A 24,907-nucleotide genomic window follows, 5' to 3' on the forward strand; every position below is an offset into this window, starting at 1 on the left:
TTCAGATTTTTCAACCACAAGACCTAATTTGCTGTTCAGAGAAAAGCTACTGTGCAAGAAATTCTTATCCCTAAATGCAGATTCCTATCTGAGACCAGTTTTAAATTCCATCACCAGCTGCAGTAGATTACTTTCAACCATTCGTTATGCTGGTTCTGCAAAGATCTCAAATGTGTAAGTCTGGAAGAATTCAAGCTAGGATTCAAAAACAAAACAAACAAAAATCTAACATTGAAAAGGAAGGCCTTCTGCTCCTTTTATTCTCCAAAATATACTCCCAAAGCCCCTCTCATTTGAGAAACAAATAGCTTGGCAATTGTATAAGATCTTCAGACACCTGTGCACTGCAGTTCTAATTGTGGTTTATACAGTTCACTTCTCTCCGTGCTGGTTATGTCTGCCCCCTAGTCTCAGACCGAAGACAAAAAACAACACACAACTAACAGCTTAAAATATTTATTCTGGAGTAAAGCCAAGGTCAAGTACACACAAAAAAACTTCACACGCCAAAAATGTCAAGACCTAAGACCAGGCACTGACTCATGAAGCTAATTACACACAGAAAAATGATGTTCAAGTATTTTATAAGGCTTAAAGGAATAAATTCAAGTTACTCTTCTAGTGTTAAGGCAGTACGAAAGCCAATTTTACATCAAAGTTAAAAACAGTGGCAAGTATACCTGAAGGGGACTTGACTAGGGTAAGTTACCACTAGAACAGATACAGCTTGGAAAAGCTTTGACCACCGAGTCCCACAGATGTTGGAAGCAAAGACCGGGATAGAAATGGGAATGTTTTAACAAGAAGCACACTAAAGGATTTTTTCTGCCTGTTCATACCAATAAGGAAAATAATTTCTTCCTGCTCTCCCAACCCCAGCAGAAGCCCAAGAATTCTTGATCATTTAGGGTTTCTTACCCCTGTATCTCTAAAAGGAATCTTCTTTATCTAGTAACATGCAGAAATGAGATCAAAACTGCTTGCTCAAGAACTCTTGAGCAAAAAACACATGAAGAAACAAGGTGGAGAGGCCTAGACTGAATACTTGCATGCAGCTGGGCATGAAATGTTTTTAAAGGTGAGTGGGTCCTTCTCAGAAGGCATGCAGGCAGAAGCAATGTCTAAACCCCCATAAAAGAGCGCCCTGTGATGCGGCCTCCCTTGCCTATGCAGGGAGCAGGCATTTAATGGCTGGGAGCAAAGCAGGTGAATCTTGAAAGTCACCATTTTTTCAAGTCTTATCAGTGGCCAGGGCACACAGGCCATGGAAAAATCTCAGCCCAAGAGCCAATAGGAACAAAGGGATTAAGAGTTATTAGGAGTAGAGAGAATTACATATTTACAGTACAGTTACTGAAAAATAATCGTGTAGCGATTATGTAAGTCCCTATACTCCTTTTGGCTAATAATGCTGGGATACAAGCTGTATGGTTATGCAAGTCAGGACAAACAAATCCACTCAGAACACAACAAGGCACTCTCACAGGAGGCTTGGAGTCCTGCTTCCAGTATGGCTTCCTTGGCCTCCAAAGGAAGAAGTGAGTCCCTGTCAGTAGGTTATCTAATGGCTTCAGCTGTGAAGCTCTGTCAACAAGCTTCATGAGGAGAGGTGCCTGGAGGGAAGAAGCTCATACCACCATACTCTGTATTTATTTCTCCAGATATGCCTTTACTTTAGAAAAGAGATTACATTTTTCAAGTGTTTTCTAATCCTCAGATTCCTTACTGAAACTTCTTCCATGTAGATGTCTGTGGCCATAGACACAATAATGAATTATCGACACTGACGGCCTCCACGAGAAGATAATATTATTTGATTTACACATGAAATAAACTAAGATTTCTTTTGCCTTTAGTAAAATGATATAACACAATGGAACTACATGGAGGACTTCTATAATTTCTAAAAATCCAAGTAAAAAGTCTGTATGAACGAATTCAAGTAAATTATTGAAATCTCATTGCTCCAAGGCAAAAATCTCAACCTTAGTTCAAGTAGCATTATGGAAGGGCAGCAATATGCAGTTTGTGGGCTCTGGTTGCAGAAGAAAACCTCCACGATCACTTCCATCATTTAATTCTTTCCTCCACGTGAATCAAAGACACTTTCTTCATTGTGTTCTCTTATCCCGATCCTCTTCCTTCCCAGCATATTCACTGTTTGCCTCAGTCCAGCTGTTTTTCAGTTATTCTACTGACTCATTTCAAGCTCTCATTTCAAGCCAGCCATGAGCCTCTTCTCCTGGCAGCAATACCCTGAGCTGAGGAATATCTTAAAGTTCAGAAGAGGGTTCAGGGAATTCAAAACCATCTTTACCAACTCCCAGTTGGTCACAGAATATCTCAGGAAATGCACTGATTTAGAAATGCTATGGTTTTCACAGCATTCAAATGCCACTAGAGTCAAGTTGAAATAAATACAGGAAAAAAACCACATACATTGGCAAGAGTTAAAAATCACAGAAAGAGTGGTGTTATTCAGAGAAAATAACACTAAGTTTAATCTGACTGACTTGATAAAAAATTGCAATACCACTCAGGGCTTTTTGGAATAGATATTAACAGATAAACATGCAGACTCTGCTAAATTAAAACATTTTAGCTGTTAATGAGCTCAAACGCAACTAGGCAAGGCCCAGATGTAAAAAATACAGCCAAAACCAAACCCTCCCAAGACCTATGAACAAATGTGAGAACATTCTGCATAAACATCCTTGCACTTCTGGTCCCCATGGGTTTTTAAGAAAACCTTGAAGCCATGACTCAAACAAAAGAAATACAGAGGTATCAGTCTGCTGATACCTCCTGAGTGTAACAGCCAGAATAAACTTCAGTTTCTTGAAGCTCAGAAATAAAGCATCCTAGTCAACTGTCATCCCTAAGGGGGGAGGGCGGGGGGGGGGGGGAAGCCAAAACAAACAAACAAACCATTCTTTTTCTCTCCAGAAGACTACTGAGAGCAGCCCAGTTAGCCTTGGTACTCTTTGTACTCTTTGGCTTCCAAAAATCTCTTCATGTTTGTTCACAATCCACGCATACCACTGGTCTGAGGCCATGTCTACCATTACTCTCTTCTCTTATAAAACCTGAATTAACAGTGTCATAGCAGACTAGTTAGTGTTCCTCATCCATTACTGGAAACCAAAAATTAAGATATTGCAGCAAAGCAAAAGGGAAACCGTCTAGAAGAGTAAAGTAAAGCTGAAGAAAGGTGGTGATTGCTATGAAGAGTCTCTATAATTTACTGTCTGGTGAGATTGCTCTGATGGATGAAGGGTACTAAAGAAACCTTCCACTGAACTCACTCCAGTTCACCAATGTCTCTCTCACGTCAAGGCATGGAGGACACCATTGGATGTGGTATTACAGGTGTAGGCTAACGACTGCTGAGTAGAGGTGGACAGTCACTACTGGATATGGTCCTATTAGCAGATGTATATGCAACCTTACATTTCTTTCCAAAGCATTACCTACCTGCTACACGTTCAACACTGTTTCCTAACCATCAGTCCTTCACCCAGCCACTGCTTTGGTTATTGTTCAAGGAAGCCTGAGAACCATAGACAGGAGTCCCTGAGAGAGCAACTGTTTTTTCCTCTGAGTTTTATATACACACAGATTAGCAGACAGAAATTGTAAGCTTTTTTTTTTTTTTTTTTAAATTTAATATGCTCTTTTCAAGTAAGCCAGGTACTAGGGATGAAAATCTTGAGGCAACCCTCAGAACTATCTGTTGAAAAGCAAACGACAGCTTGGCCTGCTACCCAGAAACATCCATCACCCAGCCCTTTTCTGTTGGGATTTGTGTTGAATGACGTCTTCTGCAGGTTAAGAATTAGTTTTTAGCATAAGAGCCCGGTGTCATCGTCATCATCTCCCCAGGAGAGAAAAACAGGCTGAATGATTTTTAGATTATATGCTCTGATAAGACGCAGGCTCCTGAATCCCTGTGTGCTCGTGCCACGCAGGCCACCTGCTCTATGGAGCTGCCACTGGGGACACCCTCAAATGGGTTTAGTAATAATGTTCTCTCTAGAGATATACCTCAAAGCATGCTTTGAATGTACATCCTATATCACCGACTGAAAACCTGTATATAAAATCCTATCAACGGATAGGATCTAAGACCAGTCTCTAGAAAAGAGTAATACAGAATACAGTAGACATTTATTTCCTCCTAAACACAAATGTGTCACATCTGTAGCCAAACAAAAATGCAAATGAACACAGGAATTAATAAAGCAGGGCCGATCAGCGATCTACCCAGTCAGGTGTCTTGTCTGCCTGCACCCAGTACCAGAAACACCACAGAAAAAAAAGCAACCCCATTATGAAGACAAACGGAATAATCAGTTCTGAAAGGCTCCTCCTCTTCCCAAGTGCTTGTTTTGTATCCTGAAGCAGTTGATATTTCATACTTCATTTTATATTTTATCCTGATACACCTAGAAATCTTCTTAGCCATTTAATTGCCTGATTCTTTCTCAATAGCTGCTAAGTAGTTGCTCTAAAAAGAATCCCAGTATGGCAGAAAGTTCCACATCGAATTATTCATTGCATAAAAAGCATTCCTCTTTGCCTCTTTTAATATGACTGGCTTCCATTGCTTTTTTCTGAACTCCATCCCCCTCATTCTTTTCAGGGCTGGGAGTCAATATGAATTTTCAATTTATCTTCTCAATTGCAGAGATGTAAAAAAACAACCATGTCACCTTTCAAAAATCAGAGGTCCTTTTTTTTTTTCCCCTCACATTCTTATGAAGAAACCTCTTGATTTATAAGCAGCTCTCCAGAAAGGAATGGTGTATTTCACACCATCTTGAAATTATTCCTGCCAAAAGACTGCCTGAAGTGACCACAGAGTACCTGAAGTTGCAAGAGAGAGAAGTCAAGTAGAGGAAGAGGTGGGAAACAGCACAGTGATCTGTAGCATGAAGACAGCAAATTACAACTACTTTACAACTTCTTGGAAAAAAAGATTTTGCAAGTTACACACAAGGCAAAGCATTTGACAGCATTATGGCCCTCCAAGCAGCCTGCAGCTTATACAGAAAGTGAAGGTCTAGAGAGCAAATGTCACTACACCATCTCCCTTCCTTTACAATATAATAAGCAAGGCTGTGACTAATTGCTGCCATGTTTGAACTTCAAGTACTTCCTTTTCTGCTTCTGATCATAATTCTGAACAATATTATTTTGGTATCAAAAAGCATTACCTCAAATACAAAAGAGTCGTGTTACTTAGAGGTAAAGTTTTGCTTGATGGATGCAATTACTGGGCTAAAATGGCAGCAAGCTCCAGGAGACAGGACATTAGCCTATAAAAGGAAACCTAGTTTTTATTCCTGACACACTCACTCCTGCTATGTGCCTTCTCCGTCCCTTAGGTTCCCCCATCAGTAACTGGTACACACCTTTCTCTGTCAAGTTCCCAGACTAAGGGAATAGGATTTCCTTGTTTCATAATAATCCCATTTTAGTTTCATGAATAGTGAGTGGTTCAGGTCTAAGGCTTAGATCCATGCCAACTAAATTAAGGTTCCTGACTAAGGTGCCTAAAAATCTCATAAAGATCCACAGAAAGAAAAAACGGCCTCCAAAACAGGAGTTCAGCTTAAGATATGACTTCTTGTACAGCTAAGAGTGATTGCATTTCTAATTTGGAGAGTCCAGGTAGATGCTAAAAGGTAACAGCTGCTGAAACTGGTCCCAGACATCAGGTGCACCTTTTTGTGGTATTTCCTAGAGCTGCTTCTTAAGCAATCCATCAAAAGAGCCTTGGATACTCCTGCAGAAAACCACTTTTATGTTGTCAAAGCCCTTCAAGGAATACTCCACTCGAGTTTATTCCATACTTACCTGCTGCTAGTACATGCAATGCCAAAGCAGAGCAGAAGCCAAAACGTTCAACCAAATGCCAACATAAAAAGAAGAAAACTGCCAGGATGTTAGCTTGACAGGTAACTTAAAATACTGCTAGCAAGCTATGCCCATGTACATCTTGAATTACTTTAAAGCCCAGAAGTTCCTGTTGATCAAGTAGCCTCGCTGCTACAGGGTGTACAAACACACAACAAGGGATTTCTGTCCTAAGGCTCAGAAGAGACACTACACAAACATTGTCAGACAACACAGATGTATAGATAAGTGAGACAACACAGAACAGTGTCTCAAACCCAACACATTGTTAACAGCCAGTCATCAAGACTTCTATAAGTACCGTAAAACAAGTGCAAGAAAGACAAATGAGATCACTCCCTGGGTGTTTACAGAGCATGCTTCCCACGTGTGTGGAAGAAGATTTAGATTATAGCTCGGATGCCAACTTACTGGAGTGTCAACCACAATACCTGGGTCACAAGGGTAAATTAGGGACAGCAGAGCAGTAGTGTTCATAGTCACCAAGAAAAAGGGATCACAGATAATTTGTTGGAGATGACCACAGTTATCAGAGATAATAGGAGGAGGAGAGAGTAAAAAGTTCGTTTCCACATCTACTCAGGTTATCAAATAGAAATGAAATGAATGGGCTAGTAAAAGGCACTTTTAATGCCATAGGTTCTGGAAAAGTAGCAATGTTCATTAGTCCCCAGTGTGGTCTAAATACTCTGAAATGTGATTGTAAACTAGCAACATAACCCAATATGGAATGAAATATAAACAATATCTGGCAAAGTCTTCTTATATGGTTCTGACATGGTCATTCATGATAATTTCATGTGATAATTGCGTTTAATATACATACGTTTTATCATTTCTTGCAAATCACTTGGCTGCTTAGAAGTAACAAAGTACTTTGCCTTGCATATTCGTACAGTAACACTTGTACAGAAATTATATGAAACTGGATATTACTAAGAAGAAATAAAGATAAAAGAACACAGAAAATACAGGAGACAAAGATAAAGTCCAGCAGAACCAAAGTTTTATTCTTGCATAGAAAAGATTATTCACTTCTCAGCTTTGCTGCCATAGCCAGTTACCATCTGAATCATTACACTACATCTACACCCCACTCTCCTTATGATTTAATTAGAAGCAGTGACACCCACTCTAAATATCATCAGCATCCACAATCTCTCCTCCTCCCATATGCAAAGGTCCTACAAATCCCTGTTGTCACAGCCTCGGAGTTTTCCCCTCTCCAGGACAGATGCTGCTGCTGCCTTGAAGAAATTGTGTCCTGCCTGGAAAACCAGCAGCAGGTCCAAGCTAGTGAGTACTGCAGACTACTCAAAAGGATGAGTGCTTAACACTGCCTTTCATGCCGAGCTTATTGAAAGATCACTGCTTATTTGCCCATATGACACAAATACCAAGATAACTGGCAGACAAGCAGATGGACAGACAAACAATGTAAACCAGGAAAGAGAAGACTACTAAAAAGGCTTGCCCAAGTGCTGAACATTTAAAGGAATACTTTGAAATCCTGAAAACAGATTTTGTTGCGGGGTACAGCATGCCAGCATTAAATTCCTTTCTCGTTAATCCATGGATGCGTTGGCTTTTGTTTTACCCACTAGGCAGGGGGCACTCAAAATCCTCATTAGGAAGTGATCTGCAGCTATGCACCAGAGAACAGGGAAGAGTACAGTCTGCAGGATTTAAGATTTTAGTTAAGGCACTGCTCAGCAAGAAGAGAGAGCAGCAGGTACATTTTCATTGCCATCTGCTGGATACAATGGACTACTCTAATGAAGGTTAGAAAGCGCTGTTTTCCATTTATCATCATCAACACATACCAACAGTTCCCTCCTCTTCATACACTGCCTAAATGCAGATCAAAATTGAAGTTGTCTTAATAAGCCCTTATTATTCCCCAGACTCTGCCAACGCATCCAAGAAAGCAAGTAAGCCAACAGTTAAGATGTTTGGATGAGTAAAAATGGCCGCATGTTATCACTGCCGAGAATTGAGAAGGTTCTGACAGTGGAAATTATTTTAAATTAGATTTGATGAGAAGAACTTGATGTCTAGGGTACAAAACACATTTCTGCATCAGGCCCATGTTATCTCCCATCTCAGAATGGTGAATATTTCTTTTTGAAGAAAGCAGTGCAATGAAAAAGTCATAAGACAAGAAGTTTTTTCCTCTGCCCCAAAGAATATTCTTCCCTTTAGAAAGTCCAACATCTAGTGGGGTTTACACAACTAAAGTGGTAGAAAAACTGATTTGTCACAATGACATGGAACAGAACACTACTCTGAAGAGACAAGTAACTTCTACTGCTAAGGAAGGCCAACACAGCAAATATCCTAGAATTTGAGGCCAGCTATTTATTAATACAGAGGGAATAAAAGGTCGGCTTGATCTCTAAGATGAGGAACAACTTTCTGACTTTTGTGAATTATAACACGTTCTGGTTGATCAAATTTAAAAAAAAAATAAAAAATTCATTAAATGTCTTAACAGTTTGCAGAAACCTCTGATGCTAAGGATACCAATAACTTCTTATAAAGGACATCTGGGCCTTTCCTCTTGTGGTAATGAAATCAAAGAATTTCTGGACACTGGTGGGATGACTCTCATGGTCTATCATGCCTTTAAGACAGTCTATTGAATCACCTGGATTCAGTTTAAACAAAAAACAGGGGTAGACATGAAATGGGGTCTGGCATGAGGTCCATATAATTGGTATAATAGGTACAGCAACAGACTGTACTCCCAGGCCCTCAAATAAGAAAATGTACTTGCTGACATGAGAAACCAGCAATTGTTAATACACAGATATTCTGATCTTCAACACTCCATATGGCAATCTGATGGATTAAACACCAGCAGTGTGATCACTCTAAAAGCTCATCGTGAGATGATCTGGGAAAATCTATCTACAATTTACAAATTCTGGTTAATTTAATTAAAATGCTGCATCACTAAGTGCCTTAATATGTAGAAAGCCATAAGCTTGTGAGGCTCGTGGCACGTGCCTGCTTTCAGAAGATGCTGCGGACCAAACCAGCGAGAATCTCTCCTTTTTAACTAGGGATACACAAAGGAAGACTCCTGAACTAGAAAACTGGTCTAAGTTTACATGCAGGGAGAAGAGAGCAGAAAAAAAAATCCAAAAGAAGCAAACAGAAGGACAGGTGATAGAGTAAGACTAAGGATGACAGTAGAATGAGAAGAACAAGGAAGTACAAGCTGTCAAGGCACTGGGGGCTTCTTTGAAAGGTGCCAGAGAGGGTAAAGGAAAACAGACGGGTTATAAATAGTTAGTCTGCATGTTGATAGGGAGAGAGAGAGTGAAGAGAAGGAAAGCAGGGGAGAGATTCAGGAGAGGAGCTGCAATATCCTTAAAAGATGTTCTCTCATATTCTACTGAATGCTGCAGAAAGGTGAGAGCGCAAAGACTGGCAGAGGCACAGACAGATCAAGGCTTTTTTGGCCTACATCTCTCTCTCCTGTACCAATTAAAATACGACTGGATTCAAAACCATTTAAAAAGCCATCACGGTCTGTGCTTTTGAGAAGAGCTTTAATGCATACTGCCCTTGAGTTTGGAGGTTGAAAAAGGATGGGCTTCAATGACTTAAGGATCAAAGACTGCAAATACATGAGGGGATGAAGGCCAGGAAGTCCCCAAAGAGAAAGAGGCCACGATCAACATGCTTGGCCAGAGGTAAGCCCAATGCTGTAATCTACCTTTACAAAGGGAGGCTTGAGATCTGGCTTCTTCTTCAACTGAGACACACTACAGTGCATACACAATTAATTATTGCAGTTTAGCTCAGGGGTGGTACCTGTTCATTTTCAATTTGGTGCCAACACCATCAAAGAGAATCCATGAGGCTGAGCCAAACTTAGACACTTTCTTCTTTGCTAGAAGTACGGTTGGATGAAAGAACACAGATATTCCCACACAAAATCTCTTACAAAAAAAGACAAAAACAAAAAAAAGTGATCAAGCTGCTGGAATCTGGAAACAGATGATAGTCTGGGGAGATGGAAGATGAGATGGAAAACCTTTTCCATGTCTGCAGCAGCTCAGCGTTAATGGAAGCCAAGGCATTCCCAGTGCTATCATTACTATCTCTGAAATGGACTTAGATACATTGATATTTCTCTTCCATTTAATATCTACTTTTGTTCTTTATAAGCTAAAGAAAACTTAGCAGCAGAAGCTGAGAATGCTTCAGGGTTTCCCAGGCATGATTGCTAACACTTGAGAGGAGTCTGGAAAGTGGTGTTACCAAGGAGCTGCCATGGAAGAACAGACAGAAGGTCCCCTGCTACTACTGTCTCAGTCCACTGTAATTCAGCAAAGCTGATTTTTTTTTTTTTTTTTTTACCTCTCCTGCTTGCCATCTCAGAACACTCTAAAATCAAGAGAAAAATTTTTAGAAGGAAGCAACAGCAAGTTTCCTCAGAACCACATTCAGCTTAGGCTCATCTCTTATTAAAAAACGTTAAATAACTTTGGATTTTGTTCTACAGAAGGATTATCTTGTATTATCTTATCCTGTTTATTTGGAGAAACAGGAGCAGTCTCTCCAGAACGGCAATTTGTCCCCCACTTACACTGGCTGATGAGGTTTTGCCTGCAAAAGAGGATCTGCTGACTTTCTCCAACGGAGAATAGGGCATACCAAGTTGTGAAGAAGGCCTGATCATGTTCTAAGTCTAGCACAGTATCATAAAGACTGTCACCTGCTAAAGTGCACTTCAGCTACATTTCTACAATGCATTGCATAACAAGAAATAACATTGATATTTTACAATGATCATCCTTATATTAACCTTTCCCACATTATCAGAACTCAGAAAACTTGATCTGGAGTAAATAATAAAGCCACATGCTTAGTGAATAAAATCCTTATTTTAAAAAATCCCAATCACATTTTTATTTCAATATCCAATATCATCTCTATGCTTCCTCTAGACCATTTCCAGCTGCTTTTTAGGAGATGCATTTGAGTGTGCTGGAGCCAAAGGTAATTATTTCCCTATTCAAATAGAAGAGCACTGAACTTCCACACTATCAAAAGCATAAGGACCTAAAAAAAGAGCCCAAGACTGAAAGCAAGATGGGAAAAAAAAAAAAAAAAAAAAAAAACATTTTCCTCCCCCTAAGCCTCCTCTGCTTCAGAGAGACCGAGCAGGCTGGTTTCAAAACAAGAGCAAGTGATATAACCAAACAAAAGCAGATCTGAAAGGTGAGCAAACCCCACAAGCCACACAGTCATTATTACTGTGTCGACAGCACACTTGTTAAAAATGTATATTTTAATTTTCTGTATTGCTAAAGGTCCCAATTTGCCCAGGGATCTAGCTAAGCTGCCATTTTCTACCACGACAGAGTCTAATCTTTATTTAATGGATTTAGCATCTATCTTCACTAGAGTGGTCTCTAAGGGAAAGGGGAGGGGAGTATGAAGGGGCATGAAGAGATGATCAGAGCCCCCCTCTCCTTCATCCATCCGGCGCTCATGTTTGTGTTCAAAATTCAATTACCTCCTTATTGATACTTCACAGAGATATTTAAGCTGCAAACATGAAGCCCTGATTTCCCAGGGGGCCATGCCCCTCTCTATTTCACTGCTCTGCTTCCCCCAGGGTGAATTCCTGAGGCGTCCATATTAATAGGTAATCAGTCACAATTCATTTATTAAACAGCTAGCAAGGTTTATCAGCCTGCCCTGATTAGCCGGAAGAAGCCACTGAATTCCTAATTTATTTATGGAAATGTAAGTGTCTTTTTGAATTCCATTCATGAAAGAGCAGGGTGCCGTGGGCCTGGCACACTGAATTCTAACAGGAAAGCAGCAGGAAACCCAGGGACTGGGGACTCTGCAACTTCAGCCTGGGAAATACACTACGGTGACCCTACCTTGATCAATAGATTTAGGGCCAGAACCTCACGGAAGCATTCAGAAGACAGCTCTTCAGAGAGCAGGCATTGCCACCCACCGCAGCCAGAGAAAGGGGTTGGAAAGAGGTCCTTAAGTGGAGCAAGTTACATGGTTAAGCAACACTGTGAAACTGGGAAGAAATAGTGAAGAAATGGAAGTATTAAGGAAAAGTTCCAACAGAACATTCAGAACAGCACTGAAGACAACTGCCATTTGACACCAATATACACATTTACATATAAAGTTCAGCTTTTTGAACATTTCAAAAGTTATTTTTGTTATCATCAATCCAGTCGAATCTGTTTTTAAAATGCAACAAACGTTGCTGCTCTATTTTCCAACTAAGAGCAGCTCAACGATGCTGCTGGATTACCAGAAAGGGAAAACGGCTAATAAGAAAAAAAATCATTCTTCTCTATTGTGTAAATGAGAAGCGGAGAAATTGATAAAGTAAAAAGACTTATGCATACACATAACCACATCTTAAGGCAGCTAGGATACAGCTTCTGATAACATAAAGCTTATATACAGGCCACCTCTAAAGGTTCAAGGCCACCAGGGCTAAAAAATCCACCTTCTTTTTATTCCTTTCAAATCTGCAGTCATTTCTAAAATTTATATTTATCTGGATTTTACCCACCATAGCTACTTAAACATAAACCAATTAGGAATGGTAGACTACAGAAAATATTTATTTCCTTTTTCTTCCCCTACAAAACTGCCAAGTTTCACTGTTTCCTGCTCTGCATTTAGCAACTTTCCTGAACACTTCAACTGGCAGGTAAAAATTGGGATTGTGTTTCTAATCCCGCACGCAAGCAGGATGTCCCTCAAAAAGATGCAACAGCCAAAAGGTTGGGTTTAATTCATTTTTTCCTAAGTGTTTTAGATTTCAAAACTGACAAGATTTAGTGATCTACAGTGTTACGTGGAACATAGACAGAAACATGTTTTAAAAGGTTGTATTTTTGTAATGTTAATTCTGAGACGCTTATCAGACATTTTGTTCAGTTATTTCAGTACTCTAATCTGGTTATTAACTGGCTAGGAAGGCATTCAAAACTAACAACCCAGAGCATTAATAACGGAGGGTGCAGATGCCACTATATAATATTGCATTACACACAAAAATTACCTCAGTTCAATTATGATTATTTGAAAAAATATTTAAAATAGCAATACAAAATCCTACATGGCTTAAAACTGTCTACACCTATGTCTACCCCCTGAATTTACAAGCAAAAGCTAAATTGTTACACACAAGGTTTTAATTTGCTTAAGAACTCATTATGCAAAAATTTTACTAGAGTGTTAAAATCCATATAAAAATCCTGCTTCACCTAAACTAGTACAACCCACACGCTGAAATAAAAAGAGATGATTTCCTCTCAAGCTACAGTGGTCAGACATGGAAAGATGTAGTGCATGCAATAAATACATCCAAGCACTGGGAGGAACGAGCTTTTGAATTCTCCAGAAGCTGAACGCTGCAGGTGTTTAAAGTCAGGGGTGCTATGGGGAAACGAATCCTGGAAGAGGCATCTTTCACCACCTGAAAAAGTAATCAATTGCCTAATTGTTATTAGCCCTTGTTTTACGCAGACAAGGGTAATTCAATGTAGATTTCCTACTATGAAGAGCAGCTCCTGGAGGAAGGGAAAAAAACAGAATTTGCAGTGGCAGACATCACACGATTGTACAACAGGCCCAAACATCTCATCAGGATATGGCTCGCAACAGCCAGTTTCTCCACGCCTCATTGCTTGGATACTGCAAATGCTACCCGTGAAAATAAAACAACCTGTTCCCCTCCTGCATCTAGCCATACTTCAACCTTTTCCCTCTTCAGCAGTAAATTCACAGTAACGATTTCAAGCTATGACTTTGTAGAATAAATAAGACCAAAGACACCACTGAGCAGGTTAAACAGGACACTTGTGCACGTTCTTACTGTGAAGTTCACTGAACTTCCAACCCCACATTATTTTCACTCCCTCAATACATAAGTTCCTTATACAGAAAAGAGCAGCACCATCCAGGACAGACGTCCCCATGGTGCCCAAACATTTTGGAGAAGATGAGCTATAGTTACTTTGCAGTTATTTCTAGTCTTCACAAATAGGAAGAAAGCTTTCAAAACACAATCAAGTGAAAGGAACGCAGCACTCTTCCTAAAACTGAACTCAATTGCTCCAGAAGATGCAAACTGGTGTCGTTCATGCCAGCAAATGCTTCTTCCTTGGTTATGTTTAAGATACCAGTGTTAGAACTGAAATTATTACACAATGCTGCTTATGTTAGTACACACACACAGCCAGTGGGCTTACCTGTCCAGCTAATTTGGCATTACAACAGAGAACACAGCATTATAATCTTAAACTGCTCGACTCATCTTCAAACTGGTCATTAAAAGTCCGTTCTAATGTACCCAAATTTGATACAGAAAGCCCAGGAGAACCCAGCATGATCCTGCACATCCGGCGAGCTCAACGCAGAGCCACGATTTTTGTCCTTGCATAAAACCCAGAGGAAGGGTTTGGAAATAAAAAAATTAAAAATAAACAACAACAAAAAAGAATTACATAAGTATTCTTTCCTTTCTAAATGCCACTTGATACAAGTTGATGGTGAACGCCTATTACTCTCCTGCAAATTACTGTTCATACTTTTGTCCTGCCTCATCCAGTCATCCATCTCAGACATTCATTTCCAACGCTCCCACAACAAAGCCCATATACTTCTAAGGTTATTAATGTAAAGAACTGCACGGTTACAATCAAGGAAGGGATAATTATTTCCCGTCTTTCTTGCACACATAGTCAGTGCTGATAGCAACATACTCCTAAGTGACTTACACAAGGAACTTTGCAAACTGCATATAGAAAAATTATTTGCTACACTCCTTAAATACTGTAGTTTATGTGGCAGCAGTTCACATGCACAGCAGAACACAGTTTAGGATAAAAATGAGAATCTCTAATTGACACTGCAGAGAAAATTAGATTGTAATTGCATATGCTGTATTTTGCTGATGACAATGAGGTTAGCATTTGCAAAAAAAAAAAAAAAAAAAAGTGTTATGAGATCTTTAATGACAACAGGTTATTAAGAGCTTTATCATATACCTCATCGGAAATGTAACATTTCCAACAGCAGAGAGCCCCCTAGAGCTACTGCAGGAAAACGGTTCAGGAACCCAACGCTGCTTATTGCAACATCTGGGCTCTTTGGCACTCTCCTCCAACTACTGACCAAACCAGATTCTACCTGGTTTAGCAGAACAGAGATTAAAATCTAGAGGGAGAAAACAGAAATCACGTTTTAACTTGGAGAAAATGGGAGTAGTTATTTGTTGAATTGCCACTGGACATAGAAAGCTTTAAAATATAACAACAGGTTTCAGAAATGTCATGCATGTACATACAGAGAGGCTTAAGTCATACAGGTATTGGTAGAACACCACCAAATATCCAGAAATCCGGATTTTAGAGTAAAGTGTACCGGCACCCAATTAATTGGCACTTCATGCAGTTTAAACGAATTGTGGATATATGCCCTGTAGCACAGAAAGCTCTCCACGTGGAAGCACCCAATCAATGTAAGGTAATTTCTACACAGAAGACTAAAATATATTCTGCTGAAATTTGCTGAAACAGTGCTCAAAAACAACACACAAGTGAAATTTGGCTAATCAATATTAGACCCCTGTCCATTATCTACATTCTTGTCCTTGTGCTGTAGCAGCTATTAAGTAAAAACATCTCCTCGAAATTAAATTAAGAATGGAAAATCTCCACTTACACAGTACGGAGTTCCTTATTCCCATCTCTCCAATTACAGTAAAAAGCCATCAGATAAATCATAGGAAAGTAACTGAACTATCTCGTTTAGCTTTACTGTCAAGAGTTACAACTCTGAAGAGCAGTAAATGCATCTTTATTCTCTCCTCATCGTGAGCAAAGATTTCTGTAAGAATAAAATTTCTGAAAGAATAAAGCCACCCATTTTTTCAGAACCAACCAACAATACATAGCATTTGGGGACAGATATCTGAAGCACAGCATACCAACCACAGGTCTGTTGCCATATCCTAAGAGCCTAAGTTAACACTGAAATTTATGAGCCTAACTTTCTGTGTGTTAATTCCGACTTACCATGATAAGAGTTTGCAGTGTGCTCAGGGAACAAGCTCTTGAACACTTTCAAAAAATCCACAAACAGCCTTCAAACATGCTTTCATGGGGATGTATAAAGTAATGTTTTATTACTAAAATAAATTTCTAAGAGCAAGCACTTCACTGGAAGGGGGAGGTGAAGAACAAACTTGCAATGAATATGATGAGAAGAGGTAGTATGTTTACTCCGCTGGCAATGGCATTAAGCACCCTTTTTTGATCTCCAGTTAGAGCTCAAAAAGACACAACAAAACCTTCCTGTACAGATGGAGACAATTCAAAATGTCTTAGCACCCAGATAAATTTACATTTGAATTGAGTTGTATTTTTAATAGGGAAGCAGGCGATAGGTAGCAGTTTATAAAAAAAGGCATGTAGTGAATTCCCCAACACTATTAATTCATTTTAGGAAGACAGGTTTTTTTTTCCCCTAAAAGACAGTTTTAAAACAAGGGAATTCAGACAAGAAATTAATTCAAAGCCCCCTAGCCACATGATCATAATGGTTTCATTTGACCTTCTACACTGTACTTCTTTCCCACATTTCAGGCTGGGTTTCATTTTCAGGCTGCATTTCCTAGAATGCCATTTTTAGGATGTTCTAAAACCCAAACAAAAATGCTGTCTTGAAATCAGTCTTTTCAGAAGACTGCCCATAGACCTGAAACCAGAGGTTGCTACACCTAAAGAGTAACAGGCAAGCAAGAGTAATAACGTCACCATCACCACTTAAATCCATCAAGTGGCTAGAATGAATTAGTACAACCTATTTTAACTTGTCCTGAATTTACCAAAGTTCTTCACACTGACTCAGGCCAAGCTGGGTCTTCTAAACACAAATATTAAACAAAAAAGAAAGCACCAAAAGGTTCAGTTCACTCCCTTCCCCTCCCTGCACATTCCTGCCTTATTTTCTGACCTTAAACATCTGCTCCACTGTCTCATGATCATCCTATCAAAAAAAAATCTACCTTCAGCTATTTTATCCTTTGGAAGAACTACTGTAAGCATCTTTAATTTCTCTTCATATCTTGCAGGCAAAACCATAATCTACCACTTCATTCCCTAATATGACTCTTCTTAAAAGTCTGTTATCTCTAACCTAATCTATGTAAACTCAGGAAAAAGAGAAAGAGACAGGAATCGTCTCACCACTCTAATGAGGTTTTAGAGTTCGTGCTCTATCAGATTGCCCAGAAGCAATATTCCAGCTTCACTTTCATGGTAAAAAATGGGAATATAATCTGCTGGATTCATATTTGATAGAGATCTAGCCCAGCAGCCAGGAGTATACACAAAAGATAGTCCACTGCAAACAGCCCAGCTGTCAGGTGGAACTTGAGAAGGATCTCCCAGTATTATGTGATTGCTATGTGTCTGGTAAATACACACTTCTGAGCACCCTCAACTATAATGGGGAAAATGTTTCCATTTCCTATTTCATTCCTAAGAGAAGGTGCAAAAGAATTGGCAAGGTCTCACTTTTCTTATCTCCCCTCCTTGGTCATTCAGCTCTGTGAATAAATCCATTCTTTTTTCACAGCTTCCTCAAGGCACACACATTCTTCCTCTGTCCTAGCCAGCACCGAAACAGAGGAGACCTGTTATTTTCACTCTAGAGGCTCTCAGAAAAGACCAGCCTTAAAAGGAGCAAAGCCACAAGAGCTCTCAGTCCAGTGCAACAGTATCACGCTAGATACAATGAACTCATAAACAAGAAGTTTGTTGGTTTTTTTTTTCACAGCCAGTGAAGTCAAATCTCTTTAATGAGGACAAACCGTATAGGAATTAATACAAAAAAAAAAAAAAGAGGAAAAATAATAAAGTCAGTCTAAAAAACCTCATAAGATGAAATAAAAGCAAATCAAGTTTTACAGGGAGATTATGTCTTACATTATTAGACTAATGGATATAGCTGGGAAAAATCAGTAAGCTTTCAAGCAATTATTAGCTCTTTAATTAAAAATCATTTTGCATTGTCCTGTTATATTTAACAAGATCCTGAAAAAGGACTACCTAATAATGTAGAAATAGATATATTTGCTAAGAAATGAAGCTCTAGAAGCTTCACATTTCAGGGAGTGCACCAACCACTGTTGGCAGGGTTGGCAAGAAACCTCTCTTTGTGCTCCTCTGTGGCTATGCAGGACAACGAGCAGGTCTTCACAGGGCTGAAGCCCGATGTCAGGGGACGGGATACTGAAAGGACACTGGTCTGACGGTGGCAATCCTCGTGTTCTTCTTAGAACTTGTTTTCTGAATTGATGTAATGTTGTGATCATGATATTTCTGGCAGAAAACATTCCTCTGACCCAATGGGCTTCATCTGCCCACCTCAACACAGCACTGAAATAAAAAAGGCTGAAAAAACAGAAGCTGCTGTCCTGGCAGTGAGGGACACAGTCCCCCCCCCTTCCAGCTATTTCTATCTCAAGCCCACTGGGATATATATATATATATTATATTTATTACTATATTTTACTATATTACTATATTTTGTCTCAAGCCCACTGCTATATTCAATAAAGAATTTCTAGAGAAGAAAATTATCAGAAAATTTTCACTGTTTTATGTAAGTTGGTCTGCTCTCTGTCCTAAACCCCAAAAGCTCATGGCCATAAACTCTAGTCCCATCGGGATGCACAGATATACTAGGCTATTACAAGATTGTTTTTCTGTTTTACTCCTTTGTTGTGACGCCTAACAAATTGCAAATAGGCAGCATTATTTCCACACTATTAATACCAGTGATTCTTTTATTTTTTGAAATAAAATTGTGTTCTTTCATAACCAAGTACAACCTCCACGAGTGAAGGATCAATACAAGAGAAGACAGGGCTGAGACATAAAAGAAAAGGTATGTTCAGGTGAAATCAGTTGTACACACCTGTGCAGAGCGACAGAGCAGGCTCACACTGGGACTGGAGAGGAACAAGAACACGCAGCCATCCTCATCCGCAACGCATCAGGGCAATAAACTCGACGTGTACAGGGAGAGTCAGAGCAGAGGCCTCCGTTTCTTTTCCCTCCCCCCATAAAATGTGTATTTCGGCAGGAGATATATGGGAACTAGTTATGAAAGTCAAGCAATTAAAAGGCATTTCGGGGGTATTCACGGGACTGCACCAGCCACAAGTGCCTGACAGCTCTACGCGTGTGCGAGAGTCCCTGGAGAGCCATCACACTTCAATTACTATCACTAACATTAGTCATTATCAGGCTGGCTTCGGTCCCCGGGGAAGGCAGCTTGTGATGACAATATCCAGCCTCTCCTTGTAAAACAATTCATTAGGCAAAGCGGAACAGCTGGGGCAGCCACGTGGAGGTCTGCGGAGTGGCCGCCCCACCGGGACCTGCAGCCCCCCTTCCCCTTTTGGAGAGGGGCAGCCACCACCCCCACGACAGCTGTAAAAGCCCCCGGGGACACTTCAGGTTTAATCAGCGCTCCTTATACTCGAGGGAAGCGTTTGATTGCAAACTTAAACTAATGGCACTCAGAAGGTTACGACAATCATCAGATAAGAGGCTTGAGGGCATTTTTATCTTGTTCTAATGCTCACAAGCTAATGAGGCAATAAGAGACAGATACTATCAGACATGGTCTAGCAACATTACACGCAGGGGATGTTCACAGCATTTGCTGGTGATGCAAGAGGCAAGTCCATGATAGATCCTGTAGAAGACTTCAAGCTCAGAAATAACTGAAACCACTCAATAAAACAATAAAGTGCTGGGAGGATTTTCACGTAGCCTCGTACATATTACCACCTGATCCAAACCAGAGGAAACTGGAAGGGAATAGAGCAATACCCCAGCAACATCCCAGCCTATTCCACAAGTACACCGTATTTCCTTTCTCATAGCACAAATGCTGGCAGAACTAAACAGCAGGACTGATCCTTACATACCGAGCAACTCCACTGTCTCCGAGAAGGTCAATGTGCCACAAACAGGTAAATAATCCCTGGTATTAGTATGGACTAACTGTTATGCTAACAATTTTTAACCTTTATGCAGCTTGCAAATAGAAATATTTTCATATATGACATCTGCAAACAGCTGGAAATAGGGTTGTTTTTCTTAGGTACCCTACTTAGGCTCCAGGCCAAAGCACACTTGATAGTAGGATCTGTTTCATTACCACAATCTCATTTTACTTCTAGTAAAGACACAATATGCTAACCATGCCTTCCCGTGGCATATAATAGGAGCAAGCAGGGGATGATAGAGAACAGCATACAGAATAGATATGTAATGACTCAGGCTTCATATGCTGTTTGTTGTTTTTTAATCTTTTTCCACTGTGTTGCAAAAGAAAGTTACCATGAACTCCACTGTCTAGTTGCAGAAATAGGGGCATGTGAGAAGGCAAACAAAAAGGCCAAGCAGAACAGCGGTCATGCCAGAAACCAAACCAAGGTCTCCAAAGCCACATCCTGGTGAGATTTTCACTAGGATCAGCTGCAACCCTGCAAATAGGTCCAACTATCCATAGTGTGGAAGAAAATTCCACAGTGCGGAAGTAACCTTCACTCCTGCCAGAAGTCAAAAGCTACAGGAAAACATTTCAGAAGCAATACAGGGATAATAATTCCATTATCTGTAAATACAGAGGAAATGTTCTAATAACATGGAAGCAGCAGAAAAAAAAATTGGATAAAGGGAGAAAAGGCAAAGACATTTAAATAATAGATACAGAGCAGTTGCAAAGGTTTTAAAGTCCCTGCCAGAGCATCTCCCAAGATTTGTATGGCATTTTTGTGTTTCTTAAACCATAATGGAAAAATGCACATAACCTTATGCTTGATCAAACTTTCCCCCATCTTCAATTCCTCCACTGACAGTAGTCTACAAGTTATCCTGTCAGAATGAGAGTAGCAAAAAATAGGCTTCTGACAGTATAATGTAAGAACATTTTGTTTGTAGTCATGTTTCTTTCTGTGCCAAGCATGTGGCAGGTAGAAATGCTTTAATGTGACAGCCCATTCCCTTACTTTTGTGGCTAAAAGCTCTTCAGTCAAGCCCCATTGACCCCCCTGCTTGTCTACACAAGTGATGTTGGTTTCACTGTTCATTTGAGCTGAGACACACAAGAACCTTTGGATACATTGAGGATTATTCTCTTCCTCTGCTTAAAGAGTGATACTGAATGCACTGTACCTCCACATAAAGAAAAATAGGTTCCCCAGCCTCAGTTGCCCAGACATAATCCACTCTGTGGATGGAAGTATTTGAAAGATCATTTCTCATCCCCCAAAAGTGTGAAAGCCATCACTTTCATATAAAAATCCTTAGGTTTCTTGCTCCTAACCAGGCAGCTCACGTGGAGGCACACCAGAAGAGTCCCACCTGAGATCTCCTGCTCAAAGCTGCTGAGCTGAACCAACCGCCTGGTGCTGTGTTCAGGTGAGATTGGGGAATACAGGCTTCGAATTAACTTACTCCTAGAAAAGATCTTACATCAGAGAATCATCAGATCACCGGATGATTTGGGTTACAAGGGCTCAGGACGTCTCCTACTCAAAGCAGAGCCAATGATGGGGTCAGACTGCATCACTCAAGGCTTTATTCAGTGAGGCCTGGAAAATCCCCAAAAATGGAGGCTGCACAGTCACCCTGGTAGTTGAACAACATCCCCAACTGCTTGGCTGACCAACACTAATACTCCAGATGTCCTCACAAAGCACAAATTACTGTTTTGATAAGCATACTAAAAATCATTCAGAAAACTAATGGTGACAGATCCGGTGAACGCGTACAAAGTTTTTAAAGAAATATGTTTGTTCCGCTGGTCTCCAGATTAATCGGATCTCTTCCTCCCCACTAACACTGCAAAGGCTCCCTCCCTTCTCCTAATTATGGAAAGTACCTGTATCAACCTTCACTCCATCAATGTAAAATTAAGGATCCATCCAATAACTAATTAAAATTAAGGCAAGTAGTACGAAGCAGTGGATGAAGTACCTTTGTTTTACCAAAATCACACACCTACACAAACTATGACTGGGAACATAAACAAGGAGAGGAAAAGGATGAGAGGAAAGGAAAAGGAAAGACACATATCACAGACATTTCAATAAAGATCAGGTAAAAAGCATCACAGAGTAACTCAGCTTTTATGGAGAACTGCTGTTGCACCGAGCGCTGTCCTTCAAGATAAAGAGGAGTTTTAACAGCACAGTTATTTGCCAGGTATTTGGCCACTTAGCACACGGTCCTTACACCTAACTTTGGCAACCCACTTACTAGACCTAGGTGGATATTGTCAAACACTCAAAAAGCTCCATTTTGTACTTCCAACATTAGGCTTCAGGATTAACCACCACACAAGGGCAGATGTTATCTTAACATTCCTAATGCTCCTACATCTGTGCGACGGTAAATAGTCAAAAACTATTTACACAGATAATCACAGATACTATTTATTATGATCTCCCTTCTGAAAAATACATCCAAGACTTGGTAAAATATCAGTGAGCTGCATTTGGGGCTCTCAATGCATACCTGACATAATGAAAGTTCGGTTTTCACAGTCACTTCCAATTTTTAAAAATACTTCTGAGAGAAAACAACTGCATATTTAATGTTAACGAAAGTTAGTAAATCACAAATAATCCAACCCAAACTACATTATTAACAACAGAAGATTCTACATATAGCATGTAAATACATACTGATAAAAGTATCAGCAACAGACATCAAACAGAAAATAACTGCAGAGAGAAACTGCAGAAGTTTTAACTTTGACATATTTAAGAGAGTTTTCAGAATTTTCTCCTCTTCAAGCTCCCCCAGTATATACCTCCTTCTGCAGCAAGCTGGCATCTTCATCAATGCCTGGAGATTAGGGTGCTATATTAGTACCCTCCATCAAAGTCCACAATAGCTCTTTCCCCTCGGCATAAGGCAGGGGGAAGAAAGCTAAGATGCAGAAATTTCTTGAAGCTTAGAGAAATATTTGTTCTACTTCACAAGCAGACAGAAAACATCCTAAAGATCCATGCAATGTTTTTTTCCATTTTTTAAATAATATGACAGTTACCTAGATACAGCATTTGTTTTATGGTAAGAATGCACAATTTATGCATATGGTTAATATCATATTTTATATCATCAGTAGACTGCATCTCCCTGATTTTGTATTTAGGAACAGTCTGGACCTGCTGTTTTTTTTCTGCACATAGAGGGCAACCACACACCCACTTATTTAAAAAAAACAATAGCAGCCAAGGTCCAGACTCAATTTCCATCCTCACCATTGCAACCTAATCTCCTGGCAAGTTAATGCAAATCAAAGCGAACACTTCTCTGACACTGGTAGCAAAGCGTGTTCCTCTCCCAAGAGAGACCTGTAAAACAGGACAGTCACTGACAGCAGTACAATTACTGACACAGATACAGACTTTATGGACATGTTTATCTCTGCTGTAAATCCACACTCTCTCTCCACTCCGATTCATGAGTCATAAAGAAATTGCAGATAATGAAAAAGTTGGAGAAATTTACAGCGTGTCGGAAACCTCAGACAGCCAGAAGAAATTAAAGAGCTGACTGAGGATAAATCACACAGGTACAATTAAAACTTCCTATACCTTCCTCACTTCCAAACTGGGGCACAAGCCAATGGAGATGATGAAAAGTTGAGGTCATGACTCCTCTGACTGTAATTATTTCTTAACTACCTACATGTCAAAATTAGCCAATTCACAGATCATGTATGAATGCCAATCTCAGGCTGGCATTCTGATGTCTCACTCTTCCACCAGGAAGAATCCTGCCAGTAAATAAACCACCCAGCGAGCAGTATAAGGAAAGGTGATTTCCTCGTCCCTCTGCAGATGCAGAGTACCTCTTACCATATCACTGTGCATTAAAATGAAGCAGATCTACGGTGTGGGAGGAGGAAATAAAGAGAATCAGGAGAAAGGCCAAGGTTTCACATGGAAATCATGGCAGCTTGGACATTACAGTGACAGGGTCGTATAAATACCCTAACAGATAACAAGTGGTCTTTTCACCTTTCTGAAACAACCAAGTAATGACTGAGAATTACTATGAATGTAAATCGAAAACAGCCTGTATTAACTCTGTATATTTTCCAGAAAGCACATAACTGGTAAGGAAAACAAAACCAAGCATTAGCATTTCCATCGATTGTATAGTTCCCGAAATACCCTCTGATCATTTCCCAACCCACAAACTAACCATCCATAATGTGAGACATTTTCTGGGAGAAGTCTACTAATTCAACTAAGTAAATCCTTATGCTAACTGCATATTACAGAAATGCAGTGTCCAAAGAACATAATTTTATTGTCCGGCTATAAAACTCTGCCTTCAAGCTTTGAAGCACGATGTATATACTATTTCACAAAGTCCTTGCAAACACAGTACTAAATAACAAAATAAGAGAGAAATATGCTTTCAGGCAAAGCTGAAATGCAATGAAAATTCATTCAGCAAGGCAGCAAAATGTAAGGGAACTGACCAAGAAAAACAGTTGCTACAAAGAAAATTCTTCACAGAGCAGAAATATTACATGGAGGCATATCGAAGCACATGCGCCTCGAACCGTTTCCCTCCTAAGCAGGATAGCCCACATCACAACAACAAATAGTGTATTTTAACCTTAAGGACATAATGAGCACTAGATCTGGCATGAAATATTCTCTTCCGAGTCCAACATACTTAGGAACAGTATAGATGATTCCAGAACACATTCGCTTCCTTCTTGTTTTAGACGAATGGACACACTAGCACAAGAAGCGCTACACTTCTGGAGGTGCTGGCTTTTACCAATGAAAAAGTGACCGTCCTCCTTACTCTTTTGTCAGCAGTCAAGATACTGAGAACATTGCTGCATCTTCCTAATCACTAGCACC

The 24,907-nt window shown here is 39.9% G+C and overlaps 1 protein-coding gene across 4 annotated transcripts in view; it reads right to left on the bottom strand.

Annotated features, from left to right (window-relative positions):
- The window catches only part of LIN52 (lin-52 DREAM MuvB core complex component), a 44,393-nt gene that overhangs the window by 10,695 nt on the left and 8,791 nt on the right, over positions 1 to 24,907 (bottom strand). The window contains exon 6 of one of the 4 annotated variants that reach the window (XM_040559112.1): positions 4,766 to 4,866. The exons of 1 other annotated variant lie outside the window; for it this stretch is intronic. In XM_040559112.1, the coding sequence (XP_040415046.1) occupies positions 4,826 to 4,866 (41 nt within the window). In that variant the 3' untranslated portion in view covers positions 4,766 to 4,825. Of the gene's footprint in view, positions 1 to 4,765; positions 4,867 to 13,100; positions 13,403 to 17,359; positions 23,375 to 24,907 lie in introns of those variants that run through there. 2 more of the 4 variants (XM_040559108.1, XM_040559110.1) reach the window with 2 other exon arrangements.

Source organism: Cygnus olor, chromosome 5 (genome assembly GCF_009769625.2).
Source record: "Cygnus olor isolate bCygOlo1 chromosome 5, bCygOlo1.pri.v2, whole genome shotgun sequence".
NCBI classification, from domain to species: Eukaryota; Metazoa; Chordata; class Aves; order Anseriformes; family Anatidae; genus Cygnus; species Cygnus olor.